Below are 16,806 nucleotides of genomic sequence, written 5' to 3'. Positions count from 1 at the left end.
TGTTCTGTTCTATGAGTAAGAACCATACAGTGCTGCTACCTAGGCTCTACTTGTTCTGTGAGTTTGAGAGAACCACACGGTGCTGCTACTTGAGCTGTGCAGGCTCTGTGGGTATGAGGGACTCACAATTGGTTGCCTACTGGGCTGTAACTTTTCTATTATCACCAATGGGACAATATTCTTTAGATGATATTTAGGATAAACTTTTTATAACAGAGCATTCTGGTAACAATATTCTGGGAACACACCTTCTGAGGGAACCCCACAGTGCTGCTTCCAAGGGCAAACAGCTTTTAAAGCAAAATCTTTACCATGCAGCCTTTACCATGCGGGTATGTGTAACTTCACAACGCATGTCTTTACCACGCAGCCTTTACCATGCAGATAAATATGTGTAACTTCACAATGCATGTCTTTACCACGCAGCCTTTACCATGCAGGTATGTGTAACTTCCCAACGCATGTCTTTACCACGCAGCCTTTACCATGCAGGTACATATGTGTAACTTCACAATGCATGTCTTTACCACGCAGCCTTTACCATGCAGGTATGTATGTGTAACTTCACAATGCATGTCTTTACCACGCAGCCTTTACCATGCTAGTAAGTATGTGTAACTTCACAACGCATGTCTTTACCACGCAGCCTTTACCATGCAGGTAAATATGTGTAACTTCACAATGCATGTCTTTATCACGCAGCCTTTACCATGCAGGTATGTATGTGTAACTTCACAATGCGTGTCTTTACCACGCAGCCTTTATCATGCAGGTATGTATGTGTAACTTCACAATGCATATCTTTACCACGCAGCCTTTACCATGCAGGTATGTGTAACTTCACAACGCATGTCTTTACCGCGCAGCCTTTACCATGCAGGTACATATGTGTAACTTCACAATGCATGTCTTTACCACGCAGCCTTTACCATGCAGGTATGTATGTGTAACTTCACATTGCATATCTTTACCACGCAGCCTTTACCATGCTAGTAAGTATGTGTAACTTCACAACGCATGTCTTTACCACGCAGCCTTTACCATGCAGGTAAATATGTGTAACTTCACAATGCATGTCTTTATCACGCAATGCGTGTCTTTACCACGCAGCCTTTATCATGCAGGTATGTATGTGTAACTTCACAATGCATGTCTTTACCACGCAGCCTTTACCATGCAGGTAAGTATGTGTAACTTCACAACGCATGTCTTTACCACGCAGCCTTTACCATGCAAGTAAATATGTGTAACTTCACAACGCATGTCTTTATCACGCAACCTTTACCATGCAGGTAAATATGTGTAACTTCACAACGCATGTCTTTATCACGCAACCTTTACCATGCAGGTATGTATGTGTAACTTCACAATACATGTCTTTACCACGCAGCCCTTACCATGCAGTATATGTGTAACTTCACAACGCATATCTTTACCACGCAGCCTTTACCACGCAGGGAAGTATGTGTAACTTCACCACACAGCCTTTATCATGCAGGTATGTGTAACTTTACAACGCATGTCTTTACCACGTAGGTACGTTTTTTTGTTGTTTTTTATTACATAATTATGTTATTTTAAAAAAGGGTTTGGGTGCTGGTATAGTAAAGGGGGCTGAGGGTAATTTTTGGACTTAGGGTTGGGCAGTGGTAAAGGGAGGCAAGGGTAGTTTTAAGGCTTAGAGGTGGGTAGTGGTAAAGGAAGGCATTAGGCAATAGCAGTTTTAGGGTTTGGGATAGGCAGTGGTAAAGGGAAAGGGAAATTTGAGGGTTTAGGGGTGAGAAGTGGTAAAGGGAGGTAAGAGTAATTTAAGGGTGTTGCAGTGGGTAGTGGTAATGGGATGTAAGTGTAATTTTAGGGTCTAGGGGTGGGTAGTGGTAAAGGGAGATAAGGGTAATTTTAGGGTATAGGGTTGAGCAATGATAAAGGGAGGTAAGGGTAATTTTAGGGTGTAGTGTGGGTAATTGTAAAGGGAGGTCAGTAAAAAATTAAAAGCATGGCGGATTTGGGAGTGGTTCCCCCCCCCAAAAGAAAATATATATATATTTAATATATATATATATGGGGGTTGCCCCCTATAAAAAAAAATATTAATTTATACTTACCACACATATACTTAGCACGTGTGGTAAAAGCACCTGCGTGGAAAAGGCATGTATGGTAATTGCATGCGTTTTAAAGTCATGCACTTCTTCCAGGGTTTACCAGGTCTGTGTGGACGAGGGAAGCTCGAAGTGCAGCTGCCTGAACTGTACGTGTTTTAGGAATAAGGGAAAGCTGCAACACCAATGAATGGCCTGTACCTGCTCTGTGTACATGCCAGGACTTAATCTGTAAAATAAAATAAAGTGCAGGGGCCCAAAGTTTTTCTTCGAAACCACCATTGGTGCTGCGAAGGACTCGGTTGATTGCATTGCATAGCATCTATGATCCGACGCCCTGGAAATGGCCCATGTCCTTCTGTCCCGCCCTCCATCCATCTGTGTTACCTCGTTCTACTACCCCATAAACAATTCGGGAAGTGGGTTAGGGGACAAGGTACCATGGACGGAGAGCAGGAGAGAAGGAGGAGGGAGAGGACAGTTGCGAGGGAATGTGGGAGCACACAGACAACAGAGTGAGTGGGAGGCGCTGGGCGAGCACATGGACAACGGAGGGTGGGCGGGTTGGGCCTGGGCAAGCAAATGGGCAATGTGCGGTGGACGGGATGAGCCGGGGAAACACATGGACAACAGAGGGTGGGCAAGAGCAGCGGGCAAAGCACATGGACAGTGCCGGATTAAACCCTGTGGAGGCCCCTACGCAGTCGAAATTTCAGGGCCTCCCTCGCAAATTATCTCCTAATACCCAATATTTTTTACAAACTGCCAGCTGCCAGAAGATGAGCTTTTAAGAGACAAACTGTTATGTGAATCTGATGTCTCTGGCTTATGTACTTTAAGATATATTTTGAGCCGTGACCGGGGGCCCCTAAAAGGCGTGGGGCCCATTGGCCGGTGCCTACTTTGCCTATTTGGTCATTCGGAACTGCACACGGACAACAGAGGGAGGGTGCAAGGATACAGGAGAGGAACACAGCGAAGGGAGGAGTACAGACAGCTGGAAAACACACACACTCGTAAAGTAGTTCCACAAAAAGAAAAAAATAGAGCCTGAAAAAGTGAGTAGTGGAAGGACACAGTAATGTATCGATGCTCAAGGGAAGGACAAACAAGAAGAGGAAGGTAAGCTTATGGAAGCAAGCGAGCAAGAGCGACAATGACGCCAGGCAACGGTAAGCATGCACTGTCTGTGGCGAAAACCAATAAAAACCGGACATCGCAGCTCTTCGAGGCTTCTTTAAGCTCTCTCTCCATCCGCGCGGATGGTTAGTGGTTTGTCTGGAAGCGAGCGCCGGCCCCAGCGGAATAACAGTCTTTGGGTTATGGAAAGAGCGGCGGAACTTGGAACCGGAGTGAAGAACACATCACTGTCAAAAGTAGGAAAAAGCAAAACATCCCCAAGAGGCCGAACTCAAAATTACAGCATCTCTATGGCAACCCCAAGGCCGCAGAAGTGGGAGGCAGAGCCATGGCTGCCTGTCTTCATGATGTTTACCGACAAGAATCTCTTCTGCCTCACAGAGCGGGCAAGGATGACGGCTATATGCGGCCGGGCTTTGCCCCTGCAACTCCCGTGTGTCCAAAATAAGATCCTGGCGGGAAGTGGGAGGAAGAAGAAAGAAGGGAGAGACACAGAGAAAGGAGATAAAGGGAGAAAATCGGCGAAACTTGTGGAGCGGAAGAGAGGAACGGAAGGATGACAAAAGGGGAAGAGAGAAAGGGGCAACAGAGGTGAGGAAGCAGATGCGCAGAACGAAGGAATGACGTAAAAATCCAGGAAGCGGAAGGAGAGAAGCTGAAAGAAGTCAGACAGAAAAAAAATGAGAGGAAAAGGGACTAGGGAGACTAGGATGTAAAGGGGGAGCAGGAAAAAGAGAGAAGGAGAAATAGGGGGGAAGTGAAGGAGGAAATGAGTAGCGAGAAAGGATGAGTCAAGGGAGCAGCGAGGAAAAGCACAGCGTGCTGGAGGAAAAAAACGAGCAGATAGAGATGAAGACGTGGAGATTCAAAGCAAATGAAAGGGGAAAGTTAGCACATTATGGAAAGGAGAAGAAAAAGTAAACAGGAAAAGGTGCCGGGATCTACAGGAAAGCAGTAGGACACTTGAAAGTGGGGACCAGAGGAAAAGAAGACAATAGTAAACAAGCATTGGCAAAGCCAATAGGTTTCGTGCTTTGGCTTTGCCTATGCAGACCTTTAGGAGGGTGAGGCAGCACACAGGAAGAGAGAGCAAGAAAACACATGTGCCCAGAGGCAGAGCTTTGAGAAAAGGAAAAATAGTTTCCTGACGTGGAGGAATGGAAAGATGCACGCTGTCCAGCCTAAATGATGGAATATGAGCTAGACTACAGAGGAGGGACAAACTAAAGAAGAGGAAGAGAGGTCTCTGAGTAAGATGCAAGCTAATGACGGTGACAAGAAAGCAAACAAGCTGACCCCGAGTCGACCTTCCTACGTGTGCTTTTATGATGTAAGAGAAACGTTAGGTTGTCTTGTATTTTATAATGAACATCCTACAATGTGGGAACTCTTTGTCATGCAAAACCCTTGTTATATCTACTCCCACCCACGTTTTCGTATGATGGTGGGCCCTACTTTTAAGTCTTCTTTCTCTATATACTCTAATGTATCATTATATGTATGTGAGAAGGCTCCTTTGTACCATTTATATGGAACGGGTTACCATTTACTTGTAATGCTGGCATTACAGCAAACCTCATACTTGTTTCGCATATCATATTGCTATATGTTTATGCCCACAATAAAATACTTTGAACACTAAAAACAAAGCATAAAGAAAGCACCAGAGCCGCAAAAAAATAAATAAAATATATATATATATATTGTTCACAACATGCGTTCTAGAAGCCGTCCATAGGTGAGCCGTACACAAAAACTAAAAATAAAGGCTCATTAACAACTGAAATATACCTACCACTTAATTTGGAATATTTATTTTAAAAAAAACAACCTTGGTTGAGGCGTCATGTTCCAGATAAGCGGTACCTCATGTGCATTGTTCCGTCATACAACAGAGTAAGGTAACTTTTTGCCGCATGCCATACTTTCCTATCAGAAATGATCTGACATTTCTAGAGGATGACCACGTGCAAATCACAGACACCCAATCACTGCAAATAGTTTTTGCTAGAGAGACATCTAAGCGGTGTCATCCTGCATCTTTATTAATTCACATTATCTTAAGAACATCGGCAATAACAAAAGCAAGTACATCTCCCAAAATATGGAACTCACCTCTTTGACTTATCATCACGGATGCCAGTAACTGTATGCACCTGAACACCCGTGATGGTCTACGGAGGTCCTCCTTTAACACTCAGGTAAACCTTACCTTTGGCAAGCGGACAACAAAGTCTCACTGTCGCATCTTCCCTGGGAGGGGAACACAGGACACTGACGGAGAGAGCCAAGTAAGTCAATTGGGGATCACCCGGGGAAGCAGCAGCTAATCTTGGTCTAGCCTTGGGTACTTCTAGCACTGCCCCTGCTAGCCCTCGTCTCAGGGCTCTACGAGGCAGCGTCCGGAACAAAAAGCAAACAGGGCTTCAAGAATCATGCCTACTGCATTTAGATTTAATTTCAAATCCTTCTACTAACCCTTTAACAGCAAATAAGAGGACATTGAGGAGCTAAGAGCGGAACGCAGGGACAACCCTGGCATTATTGGTGAATCGATGTCTATCGAGTAACCGTACATACAAGACATCACTGGGATTTAGTCTGGAATGTCTTTATTCGTTGCTTTGGATTAGAGAATGTAGTTTCAGCTTGTCTACTAATTCACCTAAGACAAATTGAACACTGCATGAAATGACAGAACATGTATGTGTTGCCTTCTGTCTTGCAAGTGGCCTACACAAGACCCCTGTCTATCAAGTTTGTCTGTCAACTTCAGGCCATTCTGCTGAACATGGAAAGCATGCTGAGGCGTGCACAGGCACAACCACTGCAGTGTGCTAAGCACCAACTGACTCCTCCCCTGGAGACAGCATTCAGAGCTATCCATCTCCAAAAACTCCAGCTACTGAACCCTCCCTGCAGACACCGCTCCCACTGAGGATAACTGGGGAGGGTTCTCCTGTGCGGCATCAAGGCCTCAAAAGGCAAATAGCTTCCTACACTCAGATTCCTCATCACATGCAAGACATTTACTGATACCACACTTTCTCGTTCTGCCTCTTGATTACCTCAAAATCCTCAGGTATCCTGGGAAGGAATCATGGTGCAACATTTGTATTTGATAAACTCGATGGTAGTGCCACAGTCACCTTATATTCTGCATAAGTCTTTGCTTTAAGCCAGCAAGATATGGTCACGTGTATGAGAGACCTGCCATAAAAACATAATACTATCACCTACCTCTCTTAATGTGTGAAATCCTTGGAATCTTTTCTAGGTCTAGCTTAAAAGCAGAGCAGTCTGCAAGGCCTATTCTAACCTATTCTTTTAAGTATGCTTAAAAGTGGCAGTTGGCTCCGCCTCGCTTATGAAAGTGTTTCCCTCTCACCTCATACTATTGGTAGTTTGATGTATTATTGTGCATCCTATGGAGAGCTTGCATTCCAATTCATGAGGGACTATTTTACATCTCAAAAGTAAACACACATTTAATTATTTAGGTTATAGATAAACTGTATATGTAAGCAATTGTTTTTCCTTTTCTTTTTTACTGCAGCAAGGTTTTAACATTTTAGTTAGAACTCAGAAAGCAAGCCTGATTGTTTGGCTTTGCCAATGCATGTTTAATTGTATGCAGTCTCAGGAAAAAATATTATAACTCTATGTGCCTCACAGTGGCCATGTCTGATGCTCACTGAATCCCTATTCATCCTGCCTGAAGTCAGGCCACAGGGAAGACGGTAGGACAAATGGTTGGGGGTCTAAAGGTTTTCTGCAGAAGACAACCCTGTCATCTAGCCCGGCACTAGCCCAGACGTGACCACTGTGCTCCATGCTTCTTAAGATCACGTGAGTGCGAGCACAGCTATGCAGAACACTTTGAAAAGGTTCAGGGGCAGTCCCGTGTGGGGGAGAATGCAGTTATTTTTGTGTTTTGGGGGAGCTCCCCAGGAATCTATGCAAGGATCACAGTATAAAACAGGTTGAGTACTTGGAGATGGATGATCCAGCCACCCTCCTGTTCGATGCCAAATGGAGTTACCTGAGGATCGGTCCCCGCAGATGGCGCAAATGTGCTTGGTGAAGGACGTCATGGCTCCAGAAGGGTGCATGGGCACTTTAAGGACCCCATTTAATCCCAGGGGGGGCTTGATATCTTCCGGGCTGCTCATGGAGCTCATCGGAGAATTGAGCTACGAAAAAAAGAAGAAAAGAGCACAATCGGCCACATTAAAAACAAGAAGAAAATAGAGAAACCACTCTCGTCATACAATCAACCCAATGCCAGCCAACTTCCCGGTCACTAAGGCCGAGCATGAGTTGGGTGCAAAGAGCTGCCAACATTTCTTCAAACTCAGTACTGCCCACATCCTGCTAGATTAACTTTAGGAGGCAAAGCTGTACCACATGTTATTACACATCCAATTATACCTTCTTCATGAATGTGGATTTACAAAGTGAAATTCATTATGCAAGTGTGTCGCTGAACAGGACTGTTAAGAGAGATAGACAGAGGACATGAAACAATAAAGAAGAGACAGAAACAGAATAGACAGAAGAGATAGATGTAAGTTATATAAGGGATATACAGACAGAAGAGAGAAGAGACAGACAGAGGAGTAGACAGAAACGAGAAGGGATAGAACAGAGCGAGAGAGAGGGAACTGCAGACAGAATAGGAAAAAGATATAGACAGGATAGAAATTAGATGTGATAGAAAAGCAGAAGATAGAATATACAGATAAATAAACAAAAGAGAATACAAATATATATAGAGAGAAGATGAGGCTTAAAATGGAAGGGATAGACAGGCTTTAGATGAACTAGACAGATATAGGAAAGATAAGGGGAAGGCAAAAGAAACAGAATGATAGACAAAAAAGGGATAGGGAGAAAAAAAAGAGGACAAGAGAGAAGGGACAGCGAGGCAGAGGGAAAAGTATACGAGAAACAGATACATAGCGCAAGAGAATGGGAATCAAAGCATAGATGCCCACACCAGTCTTAACATCCCTATAGTTTAAACACAAAACAAGGTGCAAAGAGCTTGGGACACAATCCCCTAGGTCCCAATATAGAGAAACCAGAAGAGACCTAACTGGTTCCTCTAGTACCATACAAGAAAAGCAGATCAGCACACTTATAAATATCAAATGTAAACAATCCACAGTGAGATAAGTTCATAACACAATTGTTTTCCCAAGAAGAGTCGATATGGTCTTTCGATTTTTTAAATTCATCCTTTATTCACACATTTTTTGCAACCGCCAACGCGTTTCATCCACAATCGGACTTCTTCATGGCTCACAATATAAGCTTTGTGTATTTTCATATCTCCGTTGCCAATGTGTTTTACCAATTGATTTTGAAATACTGCGCGATCGTCTGGCTTAAAAAGGAACTTCATCGACACACTAATAATTGAGCCTTTTCGAATCATTACATACACAGTGTTTGGATACACGTATTTCGAAATCAATTGGTAAAACACATTGGCAACGGATATATGAAAATATACAGAGCTTACATTGTGAGCCCTGAAGAAGTCCGATTGTTGACGAAACGCGTTGGCGGTTGCAAAAAATGTGTGAATAAAGGATGAATTTCAAAAATCGAAAGACCATATCGACTCTTCTTGGGAAAACAATTGTGTTATGAACTTATCTCACTGTGGATTGTTTACATTTCATATTTATAAGTGTGCTGAGCTGCTTTTGTTGTGTGAGAAACAGATGCAAGCTGCATTGGGGATTGTCAATAACAAGATAGAAGGGGCATACAGAAGGGAAATGACAGGCAGATAAAGAGAAGAATCAAAGAGACCCACAGTGACAGGCAGGTTAAGAGAAAGACCAAGGAAATAAGCGGTAGACCAAAAAGACATGATTTAGAGATAGAAAAAGGAAGGGGTGGGCAGAATAAAGGGAGAATATATAGACAGAAGGGAAAGGACAGACAGAACAAGAAATGGTGCAGACTAAAGAACGCAGGGATGGATCAAAGAGAAAAAAGCTAGAGATAGAAAAGGGGTGGCACACAAATGAGAGAAGATGTAGACAGAAAAAAAGCAACATAGTAAGAGAGGTGGGTAGACCAAAGAAAGAAGGGATGGACCAATGAGACAGAGAGAGGAGAACAGATGGGCAGACAAAAGACAGGCAATATGGACAGAAGAGCACGAAAGAATATATAGGAGTGGTAAACAGAATATAGGCAGATAAACAAGACAAACTTGATGGTGTCACTGTGCCTTTTCATAACACCAGCTAGGTCTGACAGCAATCTTCAAACTTCTTAAATAGGCACATGGCATAAAACACAACGTGAGCCAACGTGCCGGGTAATGTTTTCGGGAGCATGGTTTATCCAATCTAACAGGAGCATGGGTTATCCAATCTAACACCCAGCATACAGCCAACCTATTTTTACAGGGGATGATGTGTGCAAGATATTGATACCGTTCAGTGTCTTCTTGTGACTAAGTTTTGTCACAAAGCTCAGATGGGCCTATACGCAAGCTAAATCTGGCAGGTTCACAAGTAAAGAAGCCTCATAGGCCAGTACACACTATGTACTGCATTTGCTGCTCAAGCCTTACCTCCTGGAGATTACATGAAAATAAAGAAATGTATTATTAACACTCCCCTAAAGGAAAAGTATAAATGTCAAATCTGTTTTTAAGTGAAAATGAAAAGATATACTGGAAAAAGCAAAGTGATGTTAATTAAAATGGGTAAGGGATGAAATTATGCTTGCTGTAAAGATCAGCATTACAAATTGGGTTAGGTCTAAGATCAGAAGTAGCGGTAGGGTTTAAATCAATGCAAGGGGTAAGTTAGGATAGGGGTAGATTGAGAATCAGAGTCAGAAATAGTTTGGTTAGAGCTAGGGATAGAAACAGTAAAGGGTTACAAATAGTGTTAGGGTTGAAATTGTAAGTGGGTTTGTGAAAGGGATTAGTGTCAAGATAAAGTGAAAGTTTGGCGTTAGGGTTAGGTAAGAGGTAGTGTACAGGCTAAGATTAAGGACTGGAGCTAGGGTTAGGTCAGAGCTAGTTAAAGGCTAGGATTAAGGTAAGGTTAAGGGTTGGAGTTAGTAGATTTCAAAAAACCAGAAAAATGTTTCTAGTTCCAACAGACCTAGTGACTTGAATAATCTTGTTGACTTCACTGTAATGCACTTGACCCATAAACTCGTCTTAAATTGTGTGATACTACACAACTATGTTATCTCACGAGTCACCTTTTTCTTTATTATCACATATAAGAGCAACTTCAAATATGACAGTTTATTATGTCTGCTGTACAAAAAACTACTTAGTTTGATTCAATACACTAACTCCATGCAGACTAAAAAGCGAGCCATATATTGGCGTACACACGACTCCTAACTTGCCTCTTAGTTCACCTGTAACATTGTCATCAGAGGGGGTGCAGAAATGTTTCTCTGTTCATATTTCACAGTTCTCACTTTCAAGAAATCTATTACTAAAGCATGATGTGGTAGCACAGGCAGATATTTTCCATTGAACTGGCCACAAACTTTCCCACCAACATGCAGTTTTGCTGATAAAACTATATAGTGTAAAGCAAATATTTGTTATTTGCACATCAAGTAAAGTATTCTGATTTGTTTTGATCCTATTAAAATCTTTGTTTCCATCTCACTTGAGAATTTTTTTAAAAGTGCTTTTCTTTAAAGACTAAAATATAGTTTGAATTATTTTCTATTTACTGAAATGCAGTTTGAAATCTCTGTACAATTAATTTCCACACTATTGAAAGGTGTGCACAGAACAATTTTCAGATAGTTCACTTTATAAAATCCTCTAACACTGCAGACAGAAAAAATAAAAGTAAACACCAATCTCCAGGATAAAATAATCAGCAATCTGTAAGAGGACATGAGCTGACATTAGACCTCCGTCTTTGAATGCACAGAAAATGTGATGAAATAAAAACAAGATTTAAAGGTACTTTATTGCTCATTCACTTTCTGAATGAACAGAACACCTGTTCTTTGCCAGCTGGCGGTCTCTTCCCAGACCAGCCCAGTAGGCCCTAAAAATAGCTCACCCTGATAAAATCTGACTCGACATTGTAAGTGGAGGAGTAGATTTTGTGATGCCTGCTTAGGGTTAGGTTAGAGGTACTGTAAAGACTAGGATTATGATAATGTTAAAGTCGGGGTTAGGGTTAAGTTTAGGTTAGAGGTAGGGTATGGGCTAGGATTAAGGTCAAATTAAGGGTTGGAGTTAGGGTTAGCTTAAATTTAGGGACAAGGCTAGGACTAAGGTTAGGTTTAGGTTTGAAACTAGAGTTAGGTTAGAGTTAGGGTTACAGTCACTGATTAAGTTAGTGTCCGGTTCTGGAATGTTGCTGTGCATTTTCAAAGTCATGGAATTCCTTGTTATGGGTTCTTCAAGACAGGCCACTTAATGTTAAATAATTAATGCATTTGTATTCGTTGTGAAAAGAGTAATTGTTCGCTATGATATTCGTTATTTTCCCACAGATCCCTGTTCTAGGACTGTTGCTAGAAAAGAATATATTCAGACACTAATACAATGGTAAGCTGCAAAATAATTTCTAGTCGTTTCCAGGCATTTTCTTTTATTCATTTCTAATGACAGTGAGGGTAAACTCAACAGGTGAAGGGTTTCATGGCTGCCACTTTGAATACCCTCCATTTCGCTTTAAAGTGCAGCGATTCAACTAATAAGATGAGGTGAATGAGACTGGAGGGAAGGGGGCGAGAACGTGATGGGTAAGACTGACTGATCACAAAAACGAATCGGGTGTGTGTGCTTGAGAGCGTATACAGCAATGATTTCATTTGTATGTTTGCACATTTCTTTGCAAAACAAAGGACGGTCCCTGCTGCTGCAACCTCTGTGGTACCCTCAGGTAGTCAAACCCCGGATCCTCTGGACCTCAGCGCACTTGGCACCAAAGAAAAACTTAGCATCCTGCTGACAATTTGGTCCTGTTTTTAAAAATACAATTAAACCAAGGTAAAAAAAACTGCTCAATGGCTCTTTGCAAAAATACAAAATGTAAGAAAAATTCCTGTATACCAATTATGCAGCCTTTCTGCTGGATGTCTTCACATCTGCCTCCATCTCAGAGATAGACAGTAGCATGGTACTCTAGATTCAATGGTTTAAGTGGCCTGCTTGGGGGGATGAAGGGGGGGGGGAGGATAAGAAGTCTCTTTTCTGTAGTCAAGGAGAGCTTCTACACCAAGGCCACCTCATCCTCCATCCATCCTCATCTGGGGAAGAGAAGCTGCTTCCACCCTGTTTAGATTTCTTGACTAACAAGACTGGGAGATATCTGAACTCTTCTGCAGTGACGGTGAGTGTCACAAGGAATTTCCCTCTGAGTGGAGACCTCCTTCGTTGCTCATTAGCAAAAATCCCTGTCGGTGCACCACTGCAACCCTGCTCCATGATCCACAGGGCCAAAGCAGGCCCTGCCAGGTCTCCACGCGTCCAACCGCATTGATCATCACTCTGCTTCTTCTTCGTGCCACTGGCGTCAGCCACCACACACATCTGTCAATGCTGCCAGCACAACCTTGGTACCCAAATTCCTCTGGCTGGTTCCTCCTTGTTTGATGTTTCCAGTCTGTGACATCTGCCAAGTCTTGTGCCCGCCGCCTCTGTAATCCTGGCATGTAATTAGTCTCAGGTGGCATGGCACTAGCCTACATTTTTAACTTCCTATGAATTGGAGAGGACCCTCGATGACTGGTATTGGGCTCTCTTGTAACTTATCAGCTTATACCTCCTTCTAGGCATGACCGATTGGTCCTGGGCTATTCCTTGGTGTGCCACTGAGTTTCGAGAAGCAAGTGTCATCCGGAGCTCACAGAATTCTCAGCTGATCCTGAGTTCTACTGGCTCCATGCCCGAGAATTTCTATTTTCAAATTATTGTATTTTGCTAATTTTGTCCAATATGTAAAAAATTACATGGATCAAGCCAAACAGCCCCAAAAGCAATGGTTGGTTAAATGAAAACCGAAGGCTGAAAATGAGGTCTTGTCGATGACTTTGAGTTGCAAGCTCAATTTAGATGTAGGGACGGCCCCTTATGTACAACTCTCTATGTCATCGTGGACAAGTGGCTCAGCACTTCCAAGATAGCAAACATCTGGGTTTCGAACAGGACGCACTTGTGTTTCAGGTTCGCCCACACAATGTGGTTGCCCCTACTCTGCCATACACAATTACATCAATGTGCAACACCCGGTTCGGGCTGGTCCTGTTGGAGCAGGGTCCAGACTGATTTGCATATGGCTGGGTCAAATCTGAGGTGGCATGGTGGGCAAAAGAACAACAGGTTAGAATGATACCCTGAGCGATTGCCAGTGGTTAGACTTATTGCAAGCATTTCGCCCATCACCTTTTGTGTGTTTGCTATGACGATAGGCCAACACCTCTGGGGCTGGTGTGAGGATAAGCCTGGACCTCTAGGGCTGGTGTGAGGATAAGCCTAGACCTCTAGGGCTGGTGTGAGGATAAGCCAACACCTCTGGGGCTGGAGTGAGGATAAGCCTAGACCTCTAGGGCTGGTGTGAGGATAAGCCTAGACCTCTAGGGCTGGTGTGAGGATAAGCCAACATCTCAGGAGTTGGAATGAGGTTATGGCAAAATCGCTTTGGTTGGTATCAGGAAGAGCTAAAACCTCTGTGGATTGCATGGGGATAGGTCAATACTGATTTGCTTGGTATGAGGATAAGCCAACACCTCTATACTAGGTATGAAGAAGAGCTAAAACCTCTTCTCTGTAGAAGACCTCTGTGGTTGGTACAAGGATAAGCCAACACCACTGTGGTAAGTCTAAGCATGAGCCAACACCCCTGTGGTAGGTCTGAACGTGAGCTAAAACCTCAGCTGTTGGTATGAAGGCGAACCTGCACCGCTCTTGCTGAGATGTAGCTGTGGAAACACATCTGTGGTTGTGATGGAGCCAATACCTCTGAAGTTGTTATGAGGGTGAGCTAACAACTCTCTGGTTGGTATGAGGGTAAGCCAACCCCTCATGAGGGTGAGCTAACAGCCAACAACTATGTTTTTGGAATGAGGATGTTGCAGTGTGTTCCTCCCATTTGCCACTGACCCAGATCTCATTGTGTTAAAAGGGACTGGGAAATGTTTGCAGCCATTTAATATTGTACTGCAATTCACTGCAAGGGTGTGTGTACTTTTTGTTCCTCGCATGGTTTTCCTTCCACTGCAGACCCTGCCAGTTCCCTTCTCTCTTGCGCATCTCTTCTTCTAGATCAGCACAAACAGTCCAAGGGCACCGGGCTCAACTTCCTCTTCTCTCCAACTCCCCCGCACCATATATATCCTGTCCGTTCATCCACCCTCATCTACCCGTCTGTGTGGAGGCAGCAATATTCACTTTTATGGAAGCCACTAAGGCATAACATCTGTTTGATATTGTACTTTATATGGGGTGATCTCAAATTCCCATACCATCTTTGCCACAGTGCATAACAGAAAGATTGGCTTGGCATTCCATCAGTGCCTAAGAGGGCATTTCTAAACAATATCATTGTGGTTGTCTCTAGCTTTGGGATTTTCTTCTCTGCTAATTTGACATTACTCTCTCTCAAGCACTTCCACCATATACAACAAATTGTTGTCAGCATTTGGAGTGCTCTATACATCCCTGTATTTGTGGGGTGAGTTTACAACTTCATGTCCACGAGTCGTCAAAATCCAGGTCTGGGCTTACTTACTGCAAGTCAAGACTACAACTCCCGTATTGCATTAATCCGCAGATGGAAAGTTCAGGACTTTTCAAGAGGATTCCTTGCGAGTCCTTGGCTCACTGAAGGCGCTTTGCAACTGTCTAAAGGTTTCATTTACATCCATGTTCACTGCTTCTACCTCCATAGCAGCAGTTTCATCAACACTCGCTTCCAGACAGCAGAAAACTCATCGCGGGTGGCGTGACCAATGGTAGGTGAGGAGATGTCACAGACATATGACTACTTGTAAAGCATCTTAAGTTGACAGGGAAAACATACTTTTGCCATTGATAGGACGGGTATTGACATCGGCCCTGACCTTGTTATATCTTAAAGACCGCTATTACAAATTTCAAGAAAAAATGGAAAATATAATAAAAACCTCAGGATCCAGTCTTTTTTCACCACTACATTATGCCTTTGGAAAAGGGATAAACAGGAAATATCCATTACAACGTAGTCATTACATCACAATGCTTGTACAACGCAAGTGTTACAACGCAACTGCCTTTACATCGCATGTCATTACAACTCATGCCATTATAAGGCATGTCACTACAACGCATAACATTACAATGCATAACATTACAACGTATGCCATTACAACGCATTCTAAGGTAAGTAACGGATATTTTTTTGTTTTACGGTGGGTATGGGGATTGGGGTAGATGGGAATAGCAAATTTTTACCTCTACACTATTCAACACTTTCCCTACTGTTGCACTCACTGAAGTGGGAATAGTAAATTTTACCCCTACACTATCCAACACTTACCCTACTGTTGCACTCACTGGAGTGGGAATAGTCATTTTTACCCCTACACTATCCAACACTTACCCTACTGTTGCACTCACTGGAGTGGGAATAGTCATTTTACCCCTACACTATCCAACACTTACCCTACTGTTGCCCTAAAAGTATTATGTGTTGTAATGGTATGCGTTGTAAAGGTATGCGTTGTAATGGAATGCGTTGTAATGATAGTTTTAAAAAATGCGTTGTAATGGCATGCGCTGTAAAATCACGCGATGTAATGGTAGTTGCGATGTAAAAACCGTGTTGTAAAAGCATGTGTTGTAATGTCATATTCTCGGATAAACACGTGTCCAAATGTCCAGAGCTTTACTGCAAGACAGTCTTGTCCTACACAGACATTAAACACAGTTGTTTTCTATAATTGCTAGACTAAGGCATACGTCACACATAGTAATAATGGGCAACCCAGCTTTTTAAGAATATTAATGAAATCAATCACCATGCTCTGGCTTCGAGAACTGACAGGGAGACAGGAGATAACTTTTCCAGAAAAAGCCCAAACGCTCCCACTAGTCATAAAGTCTACTAAAGGAAGGAGCCAAATCAATCTGTTAATACCTCCCCTTGTACAAGCAACACCTTCTTCAATTAATGTCTTGGTGCCCATTGTGACCAAACTAGTAAACATAACATGGCATTCAGGTTCCCATGGACCAACTGGCTGCCAATAACTAGGAGAACCAGCAGGTTCCTGGTGTGAACAAAAGCAGCTGGACGACCACAAAAAAGGCGGATAGGGAAAAGGAGAACATGCAGTAAGTAAGACACTGGAAACAATGGAAACAATAAACAAAAGAAGGAAACGGGGAGAGTTGACCGGAAGTGAGGAAGATATAAAAGAAGGGAAGAAACAAATTATGAGACTAAATAAAAGACACCATGTGTAAGAGAACAGTGAGAAGCTACAAATGGGAAAGTGCAAAAGCAGCATAAAGGGACTGAGATGGGAATGAGGTTAGAAGAAGTAGACTGAAAAAATGCTC

The 16,806-nt window shown here is 42.9% G+C and overlaps 1 protein-coding gene across 5 annotated transcripts in view; it reads right to left on the bottom strand.

The window, feature by feature from the left end:
- The window catches only part of RXRA (retinoid X receptor alpha), a 440,219-nt gene that overhangs the window by 85,888 nt on the left and 337,525 nt on the right, over window positions 1–16,806 (bottom strand). For all 5 annotated transcript variants that reach the window (XM_085612724.1, XM_085612733.1, XM_085612741.1 and 2 more), the window contains one exon: window positions 7,285–7,435. In XM_085612724.1, coding sequence (XP_085468850.1) covers window positions 7,285–7,435 — 151 coding nt within the window. The remainder of the gene's footprint in view (window positions 1–7,284; window positions 7,436–16,806) is intronic.

The sequence above is a fragment of the Triturus cristatus genome, chromosome 1_2 (assembly GCF_964204655.1).
Source record: "Triturus cristatus chromosome 1_2, aTriCri1.1, whole genome shotgun sequence".
In the NCBI taxonomy this organism is placed as follows: domain Eukaryota; kingdom Metazoa; phylum Chordata; class Amphibia; order Caudata; family Salamandridae; genus Triturus; species Triturus cristatus.
This window is presented reverse-complemented; position numbering and strand designations above follow the sequence as displayed.